Source organism: Amblyomma americanum, chromosome 11 (assembly GCF_052857255.1).
Source record: "Amblyomma americanum isolate KBUSLIRL-KWMA chromosome 11, ASM5285725v1, whole genome shotgun sequence".
Lineage (NCBI taxonomy): Eukaryota > Metazoa > Arthropoda > Arachnida > Ixodida > Ixodidae > Amblyomma > Amblyomma americanum.
The window spans coordinates 50,556,045-50,566,307 of NC_135507.1; the positions used below are offsets into that span (position 1 = coordinate 50,556,045).

The following is a 10,263-nucleotide window of genomic DNA, read 5'->3' on the forward strand; positions in this document are numbered from 1 at the left end:
CCTTAATCAGGCATCAATACTGTTTTCCGAGTGCCCCTTACAAAAATTTCTTTAGACAATCTACATACTGTCCATAGACTTCTGTCTGTAAAGTCTATAGACTCTCTATAGACAAACCCTTGAGAACAGTCTATAGGCAATACAAATTCTATAGACAGCCTATAGACAATCTGTAGATTTATAGCCATGCACATTTAGTAGTCTTTTGACTATAGACTATGAATAGACAAAAAGAAATATTGTAAGAAGGCAATAGAGTCTATAAGAAGTCTATAGACTGTATATAGATCATTTTCATTAGGAACTATTTCTATAACGTGCTAGCAGCCACCAGATTTCGTGAAAAAGCGCGTCGGTCCTCCTAAAGCCTGCACATCTACCGCGACTGCCGTGACTATAAGGAGTTAATGCATAGAACCTGCATTCGCCGATATAGTTGGAGACTATTACCACGTCTTCCTCCTGCTTGTCGATTTCAGGGTTCAGCACTGAGGGATACGCCATGGCTGGACGCGGACGAAGAGTACCTAGCCGTACCACCTGGTGCCGTTGACACCAGGTACAGCACCAACCGCGTTTTTCTGGAACACAACAAGGCACTCTCTCATAACGTGTCACCGGGTTCATTACGAAGAGCGGTTGACACAGACGGTGGAAAAGCAAGGTACAACGAAGTTCTGAGTGCTTACTCCGCTGTGCAGCTCATACTGTATGGAGAAAGAAATTGCAATGACCCACGATCGTGTTCACACATACTCTAAGCGGAAAGACAAGATAGCAAGATGACCTTGGATTTGACACCGCCAAATTCAGAAAGGAATAGAATAATAAGAATAAGGTAGTAAAATGATAGATCGAGTGACGCAAGTACTCTCCGAGGTGAGAAGGAAGAAAATAAATTGAAATTGAAATTGAAAGGGTGGGGTGCTCCATGAATAACTACCACCAGCAAATATTCTAGGCCATAAAGGATTTTTCTTCTTCCGGTATACAAATAGGGATAGGGTAGAGCAAATCCCCACGCAGGGTCTGGGCTCCGATCCTCCAGTAAATTGAGAACAAAACAATACAAGATTGTTTTGGATTGAAAAAAAACAATTTAAGTGTATAGTCAACCTTCAGAAAGAAAAAGAAGCTGAAGGATATAAGGACGAAGAAGAAGATTATTCATGGAAGAGAACGTGATAATACTTTGTTTAACCAGGGAAAGCAAAGTGCCGTAACAACTTATTGTAAAGACACTCCCGAGAAGACGTTGTTATGAACAGAAGAAGCGTGGCTAAATGAGATACTCTAGATGTCTTCTAGGTGTTTCTGCACTGAGTGCCCAAAGCGCTAACACCTCAAGTGAAGAAAAAACATGGTGGGACGCTTAACGCACGTTCAGAGTGAAAGGCGATAGCATTACAGGTCCCCAGTGTTGCTACATTGGACGGGATAGCGTGTACAGCTCGTTCGGTCGAAAAGCCGTCAGCGTAGTCGGCACCGGGCGTCAGAAATATTTGATGGCTGCGTGAAAAAAAAACCGTACGTTGGTAATTTGTGCTTCTAGTAATTGATGATTGATTGGTGTGTGATAGGCGATAACGAGTTAATGAAATCATTGTAATTTATTTACTGAATAATGAGAGAAATGAAAAATAAATTGGAAAAAAAGGGTTTCAAAGGTGTCAAAATGCTCAGAATGAAAAGTCAATGCTTGTTGATGCTAATTAAGAAAATTTGGAGTGTGTAATTGATAGATTAATTATTCACACAATTGATAAAAATGAAAAATGCGTTCAAAGGTGTCAAAATTCTCAGAATAGAAAGCCTAACCCGCTACGCTATTGCGTCCTACCCTTAAGGCGGAGCTTAAGTGTACTCTCCAATTTTTTTATGCGTTTCGGGGTTGCTCCTGAGGCACTCGACAGCACTTAATAGGTTCACTTCTGTCGCGCAGCTGAATCGGTATATGATGTCACAAGATCAAGTGACCTTTTAATCTGGTAGGCCGGTTGCCACCTGCTAGGGTGGGCACGTTGTGATGACGTTACAAGGTCGCCTGAGCTCTCTCAACCAATAAATATAATCCCCACCTACCACAGTGGGCAGGTCGTGTGGACGTCACAAGATCAGGTGATTTCCCTCGACCAATCAGGGAAGTTAGCCTCGGTCAGCGGCAGGGCTTTGTTGCGACAACTCTAACGCTATCGCGTTAATATCAAGCGGAACCTTGTCAATAATTGTTAGCCTTGATCGTATAGGATTTCAGCTGCGTTTAGGAACTGCTAGTCAGCGGGAGCAATGCCCAATGCCTTCTGCCTGGGCTCTGCAGACAGGATAGAAAAATTGAATGTATATATGCACGTACACCTTACCTGATTCTGTCGAAAATGAATGAATGATGTAATGAATTAATGAATGAATGAAATCTGAACCTGCAGATAACCTGCAGATAGGGGAGAATGACCTCGTCTTGAAACCTCCCCTTCGACCCACCCCAGAAATTCAAGAGAACATCGGGGCTAAATAACATGGACACACTTTTTTATATGCGATGTTTTTTTTTAGTGTTTACCTCCTGGTCACAACAACGACAGCTGCAGCTTATTCATTTTACGAGCGATTCAGTTAGATGAGCCCATAAAGAAAGAGGCTCGAAAATTTCGCGAACGTTGTATCCTTCATAAATCGCATTAGCTAAGCCCGCACATGTCATGTTGCCACAGATGCTTTAAGTGACAGCGAAATGGAAGATGGCAACCACGTAGTCGACTACCACACCTTGTTTCGTTTTTTCTATCTTTTTCGCTATTTCCGAAAGTCTATTTCATGATATCTCATTAATGGTGAGCCCAAAAAATGCTCTTTTGAGAGATGAAACGAATGGTTCTTTTCTTTTCGAATGATAAAACTCAATTGCAAACCTAAAAGCCTTTCTGTGCTAGATTTAGGAATGACTGAACGCCCTTGCATGGCAACAAAAAGGACGAACCAACCTCAGTAGAAAGCCTAACATTCAATATCCCCTGATCGGCCAGCTTCACGCACTGTATGACTGTTTTACAGCAGCACCTCAAGAGTGCGGAGATAATAGTTGCATAAATTTCTCATGTTTCGGATCTCGGTGTCTCTCACACATATATAAGTCCATCAGGAAAGATTATCTTCGCAGCTGTAGGGGACACGTAAGCTGTTTGTCGCTTTGATTATAATTATTCGGCAGAAAGGACACATAGGTTGATGCGACAGTAGTATTTAAAAGTGGAACAATAATTTTCCGTTCTCGGTGCGTCAAGAGTCAAGACCGACAAGGACTCCGTTATCGTTGCTTGAATGTCAATGGTAGTGAAGCATGTCCCCGGAGATCAGCTTCGGAAAACGGTCTTGACGCAGTCACGGTTTGTTTCTGAAAGCAAGCGCAAGCGTCCACACCTGTTTTTAAACTTTTGGACATTTCTGGCTCATAACAGCGGCTTCTATTGTCATTAGAACACAGTAGTTTTGATACACGCGAAATGTTTACTTCATTCTCCATAAATTATCTGGAAAGTGGTCAGAAAGGTGACGCCACACACAAAGGCGTATAGGAGGAGGAGGTAAGCTTTATTAAAGAAGAGGTCTCAGGCGCGGGCTGGGGTGACGTTCCCCTCCCCGCGGGGAGCTCCTCTTCTCCAAGGCTCCAAGTTGCCGACCGACGGTGTTGTTCGGCGACCTCTTCGGCCCGCTCCGTGGGTTGGAGTTGAACCTCCGGGTCCAAGCTGAGCAGCGCGGCCTCCCACTGCGATTGGGTACAGAGCTGCAGACTCTGTGATGGCTTGTCTCAATTACATGAGTATCGGATGTGTGGTGTGTCATGCCTTTTGGTGCCCGCCGGGAGAATTCTGACGGGGCTGGACTGTTCCGGGAACCATACGGAGTACATGTACGGATTAAGGAAAGTGTCTGTTTGGAGCTGCCGCCAACTGACTTGTGTTTTACTTAGAGATCTATGTGTTTCTGGGAAGATTTGTCACTCTTTCTTTCTTGAAGTGGGTAGCAATTTCTTCGTAGGTCGTCACTCGCTCCCTGGCCGACCTGAGGCTAGGTTGGCGCACCTCCCGGTTAATTAAGAATCCTCGGGCAAATTGGTTCGCCGCCTCGTTTCCAGAATGGCCCGAATTGGCGGGGACCCAGACAAAGGCGTATATTTCTGGCTTCTTTTGCAGGTTCGACGGCCCCGCTTTCTTCATTCACCACGTGCCCTCCCTGGGCGTCGACTTGCCTCGGCTTCTCGCGTCTCGGCTCGGCCGAACAGCCGCCCATAATCGCAGAGACTCCTTGCGGCTGCGGCTGGACCTGCTGAGTGATTGTCTGCGTCGGCAGCATCATAGCGCGCGTCCTTCAAGCGATGCCGCCGCCCGCGAGGACATGCTCGACCTATTGGCCCTACGTGTCGCCCTGCACGTGTTCCGTCACCAGGTGGCGCGTGGGAGCCGCCGGTGCGTATGGTCAGAGTACTGCATATATCTTCCACTTGCCGCCGTTCATGGAACCGATGCTGTCATGGCAGCGAACACCGACATTTATAGTTCGCTAATCGGCGACCTTTTCAAGCCTCTTAGCTGCCACCTGGGACCTGCAAGACGCACAAGGTGCTGTTTGAAGAAATCGAAAACATGTATTTTTCCACGGTTGCGGAAAAAAACTGTCCTGACAAGTTACTCTTCAATTTATTAACGCGACTGCGTTAAAGGTCCCGTTGTCCAGAAAATCCGATGTCGGCGTCGTGAGCGAAAAATCACGAGCTTGATTCTGGCAGGTGGTGCCCAGCGAGCAACCTATGAGGAAAGCGGGCCACCTGGGTCACGTGACCTTGCGGCGTCATCACAACCTGCTCATTATGACAGTTGGCAGTCAAATTAATGATTGTTCGCCCGGGAAGAGCAACCTAGGCCACACAAGGCCCATGGCTGGGAGCTCCTGCCATCGCAGGGCAGTGGCGCATCGCTTAAGTGCTGCACCATTGCGTTAGGAGGGGAATTAGGACTCCCTGGGATCTATGAATGTGAAGTAAAGAATGGCCTTCTGCATATTTGCGGATTAACTCATAACGCTATCGCGTTCATCATACTCTAAAGGCGGAGCTTATATGTCCCCTCCAGTATTTGTTTCCACTTATTGTTCGGGTGCTGGTTCGCGATAACCCCGAAATCGGCTACGCAATCAACAGAGAGGTTGAACTTGTCGCCTATAGCAAGTACGCTGTAAAGGGAGACGCAAAGAGCACCACAAAATTGATTCTTGCACTCGCTACGTTTGGCAGCTGCAGACGTACACTTCCCTATCCGCTTGTGTGTAGGGGATCCTCTGGAAAAAATGTTTGGTGTTTCGGTTGCACGTGGTGGTACCTCACAAGAGACCGCGTCCCAGCGTTGCGGATCACGCCACTCTACACTGCCGTCAAAGTTCTAGTGTCTAGGAAGTTACACAAAGTGCAGTTACGCAAAGAACATTCACATAGTATGCGAATGTTCTTTGTGCAACTTCACGCTTGTCGGTTGACGTCATCGGGGTAGAGAAGACAAAGAGAGAAGGAATGAGAACGATGCCTTTGGAGGTGCAGTTCTCCGCTTTCGCCTGACGCATTAACCCGAAATAGACGCTGTTAATGCCCTACACGGCATTGCATGTCCTTCTGGATGAATCCATGGCTCGTTACTCGTTCTGCGCAGATAGGAAAATGCAGCAGCTGCTCATTCTTACGCCTTTGCATTGTCTTGTCCGGTGTCCTTGGATAAATCACAAATTTTAGCCAACTGCAGTCAAGGCGAGCCATATTGAGGGCCAAGGGCATCGCAGAATTGTTCGATCTATCGCGTACTTCCGTCTATAAAAATTGCAGTGGATAACCTTATCTGTAACACACAAGCAATACATTGCACCCACGCTAGTGACGTGCGTCATGGCGCAGCCTGCAGGCTGAGCCCACCTCCCCTCTTTAGTCATCGTTAGGCTTAGCACTCCTCGTATCGAAGCCGCGGCGGACGGTGCTTTGGAAACAGCCACTGTTTATTAATAAGGTGTCAAATCGTGTCAAACCCCAGGTGGTCGAAGTTTCCGGAGCCCTTCACTACGGCGTCTCTCATAGCCTAAGTCGCTTTGGGACGTTAAACCTCCATAAACCATAAACTATCATATCGTGTCACCAGTAGTCTCCACATATTATAATGTTATTAAAACATGGTATACAGTGGTTTTCCGGAAGGCCTTCGAGAGACCGCCGCTAGGCTTTACTAGTATAGTTAGATTGGCTTCATCGCATGGCACTGGTGTGACAGAAAATGAGTGCAGGAGACAGCAGGCCCCCTCAAGCACAACCCACGGTACATTGTCACGTGGTTTCACAGCGCTAGACCTGCCGGCGAATGCCCAACGCAGTGGACACGGCCACCTCCACGCTTTGCAGAACCGCCACTTGGTGGGGCGATGCATGCCGTTCGATGTATCGAACAACCTGCGAAATTGGAGCTCGATATGCTGAGCTAATTTCTTATACTTTTGTGCAGGATTTTGAAGAGGATAATCTGTTTGATACCGCAAATAATTCAAATTACCTCGGTTCGGTGTAAAAGAGCTTGACTGCATTAAATTAATTTTCAAATTTGCGGCGGCTGCATTTTTATGGAGGCAAAACGCTAAGGCGCCCGTGTGCTGTGCGATTTCAGTGCACGTGAACGATCCCCAGGTGGTAGAAATTATTCCGGAGCCCTCCACTACGGCACATTTTTCTTCCTTTCCTCTTTCGATCCCACCTTTATTCCTTCCCTTACGGCGCGGTTCAGGTGTCCAACGATATATGAGACAGATACTGCGCCATTTCCTTTCCCTAAGAACCAATTATTATTATTATTATTATTAGTCACTCCAGCTATCATGACTGCGCTCTTTTTACCGCTTGCGTCGAATTCTGCCGAGACGTTATTGACGAATAGACGCTAAATAAGTACATGGACCTACCCTTGGTCGCCATTCTTCATCCGCAGGTTTCATATGGGTGCAGTTAGTTCGGCTGCAAACGTGACGTACGGCACAGACCAGCTGTTCTTCTACGAGTTCGCCATGGACCGGTGCGAGGCCTACGACGAGGCTTACCTACAGCAGCGCACGGTCAACGGGCTGCGCTCGCCTGCTCCGACGCTCGTCAATGGACCACTCAGGAACCTCCGGACTTTCGCGAGGGCTTTCAGCTGCTCACGGGGTTCGCCAATGAGTCCCGAGCGCATATGCAAGCTTTAGGTTGCGTCGGATCGTCGTCGTGCTTAGCGTAATCCACGCGTGATAAACACAAAAAAATCATTCACACATTGAATGACACCGATAGAAATTATAAGTGATAAAACCCTGTGGCACTATTCGATAAGGATCGCTTGGCGAAGAATTAAGACATTTCACGGAAACAACTTCTCTTCTACGTGCTGCTGGTTACGAGCTAACACACATGCGTCACTATGATGTCACTTGGAAATGAAGACGTTGCCAACAGTGCATATGAGTGCTTGCTGCATCCATTGCTTGTGTTTTGTTTACTATGCTCCGACTGTTGTTTACGCCGCTCCTGGTTTGGTCTTGACAGGACCGATAGTCAGAGCAATACAAGTACATTGTAATGCACCTTTCTCTCTACGGGGAAACACTGGGCGGGTGTCTTTGAAATGATTCGTTGAAGAACTTACCCCGAAAAGTAAAAATTAGTAGGGGGTTTAACCTAGTTAAAGCGAGTCGACGTGCGAAACCATGTCTTCGTTCATCAATTGGAGGGGACACTTAAGCGCCGCCTTAATGGACGCGATAGCTTTGTAGGGTTAGCGCCCATATGTGCAGAATTGGTCATTCTCTAGCAATCACAGATTGCGGCCAGTCCTCATACCACAACCAGCGTAGTGGCGCAGCGGTTAAGGGATGCGGCACTCCACTGGCAGGCATGGCAGTTTCTATTACAGCCACCGGTAGGGACTGTGCGACTCATGTTGCTCTTCCCGAGCAACCACTCGCGAACCAATCATTATTTTAACTGCCTCCTGCCAAGCTGCTCAGTTTGCTCACTACACGGTGGGCAGGTTGTGATGACGCCCTCCTCCGAGTGGCTACACCTGGCGCGACGCTCCTCCGAACTTACCCGATCGCCCATTGGACCACACATGCCAGACGGGCATCTGGCTAATGTCCGAAGATGGATGTTCAAATCTCCGTAGGACATCCGCCAAAATTCACGGCACCTACTACGGGCATCTGTCGGATTTCCCCCTCAAAAAAATTGATGTCTGTGAGGACGTCCCACGTGCGTCTAAAGAGGACATACTGACATCCAGGGGACGTTCAAAATCGAGACACGCCCAGTGCAGAGATCCATGAGGTGTCCTCGAGATTGCTCCTATTGGCTGTGGCTTGCCCGACGCTCCTCCCAACTAACCTGAGCTTACCCGAGTAGCCCGGGTTAGTTCGGGGCACAAGACAAGACAAATTTCTTGTTCAGGGTTGGCTAGTTCGGAACGCAAGACAAGGCACAAGAAAAGATTCTTGCTCGGGATTGGTACGTCTGGAGTCGTGCTTTCGTACCGAAGCGACGTAGCGGGACAAGCCGCAAGCGGTGGTTAAGGCCACCGGAAGCATTCTCCCACTGTACGTTATCCAAAATTTGAGCAAGAGTAAAGTACGCCACTCATTCCAATGTGAGCCGTTTGAATGTTTTGAGCATTGTGCACCCATTTGCGAACCCAGCACCTTGGGAAGAAAAACCGGTGTTTGTTGCAAACTAATGCGGCTATGATCAAGTCTCAAACTGTACTCCCCCCGTTCGTCTATTTCCATTTTTGCGAGTTTGCTATGGATTTCCTGCGACATTGGGCAGTAGTCAATGGTCCTCTCCCTGTTACGGAATTCCTACGTGATTTATCCCTCACATTTAGTTTATCTAGTTGAAACAACTAGGCTGTGCCGCTCACAGAAGTCTAGCATTAACTTCCCGTTAAAATCTCTGTATCCGCCTGGATTCTCGAAGTGGCCATTCATGTCACTCAGCAGAATAATATCGGAAGTCTCAACTCTGCTTCATATCGGCTCTGAGATAACTAAATCGTCTTCTTTCCCGCATTTGTCCCGTCTCCCTAAATACACTACCCCTAGCCATGTCATTTTACCGGCAATCGTTCCTAATACCCAGACATGTTCTTTGTAAGTTGACTTTATTCTTTGCCAACATCGACGTATCAGCTAGCATGCCTACCTGTCCCCACTTCATATCCGTTTCTGTTCTGTTGCTACCTTCCCAGACGTAGCCATCAGTAAACGCTGGTTCATCTAGATGCCATATCTGTCTTGCACAGAGTGTACGCGCACTATTTCATCGTCCTTCAACTGTGGTTCTATTTCTAACCATTGCGTTTATGTCTACCCCTTTGCATGTTTATGTAATTGATCCTGGTATTAAACTTTTTTTGGTAGTTTTCTTCCTCGACCTCCTAGCGGCCACTTCGTTGGGCTCAGCCTCCATTATTACGCTTTCTCCTTCACTTCTTTTTAACCCTACTGGCGGGGTTGCATCGAAGTTTTAATCAATGTCAATTTAGAATCTGAGATTTAGGCTAAGCGGAGATATTATTGTTACTCTTCATTTTGCTTTACCCTGCTGACGACGAACAGCCAAAAAATAATGTAGATTAACTCAGCTAATCCAGGATATACAAAGCAAAATATATTGGCGTTCACTGTGTTCATTGGCGTGGCGTTGACAATGTTCTAGACGGCGATGGCTTTGAGGAAAGGAAAGGCGCATAACTGGCTCCCTGGATATGAGGACGCCTCATTCGTGTTTTGGTACATGTGGTGGTGGTGAGTGAGCGTGCGAGATGTGGCTAGAATGCATTAGCGCTGCATGCCACCTCCCAGGGTGGTAGGAAGGGCGCGCTGCCTATCCAGTGTGCGGAAAGCAAACAAAGCAGGCTTTTGCTGTTGAACACCAAGCCGCGTACATGGTAGCGAAATTGAGGTCTCCACTGAGCCACGGAGCCGGTTTGCGCCTTTCCTTCCGGTTAGGGCGCTCGACTACTGATCTGGAGTTCCCGGGTTCGAACCCGACCACGGCGGCTGCGTTTTTATGGAGGAAAAACGCTAAGGCGCCCGTCTGCTGTGCGATGTCAGTGCACGTTAAAGATCCCCAGGTGGTCGAAATTATTCCGGAGCCCTCCACTACGGCACCTATTTCTTCCTTTCTTCTTTCACTCCCTTCCTTACCCTCCCCAT

At 47.5% G+C, this 10,263-nt stretch overlaps 1 protein-coding gene across 1 annotated transcript; it reads left to right on the plus strand.

Moving 5' to 3' along the window:
• Window positions 1-3,337: 3,337 nt before the first annotated feature.
• On the plus strand, window positions 3,338-7,260 carry LOC144109603 (membrane metallo-endopeptidase-like 1). Its single transcript, XM_077642421.1, has 3 exons — window positions 3,338-3,366; window positions 4,191-4,463; window positions 7,008-7,260. Exons 1-3 carry the CDS (start codon window positions 3,338-3,340, stop codon window positions 7,258-7,260), a joined length of 555 nt encoding a protein of 184 aa, XP_077498547.1.
• The last annotated feature ends 3,003 nt before the right edge of the window (window positions 7,261-10,263 follow it).

Coding starts and splice junctions, on each gene's coding strand:
- LOC144109603 (XM_077642421.1), top strand. CDS start 3,338: ATGTCCCCGGAGATCAGCTTCGGAAAACG. Junction 3,367..4,190: donor GAGATCAGCTTCGGAAAACG/GTCTTGACGCAG, acceptor CTTCTTTTGCAG/GTTCGACGGCCCCGCTTTCT. Junction 4,464..7,007: donor GTGGCGCGTGGGAGCCGCCG/GTGCGTATGGTC, acceptor CTTCATCCGCAG/GTTTCATATGGGTGCAGTTA.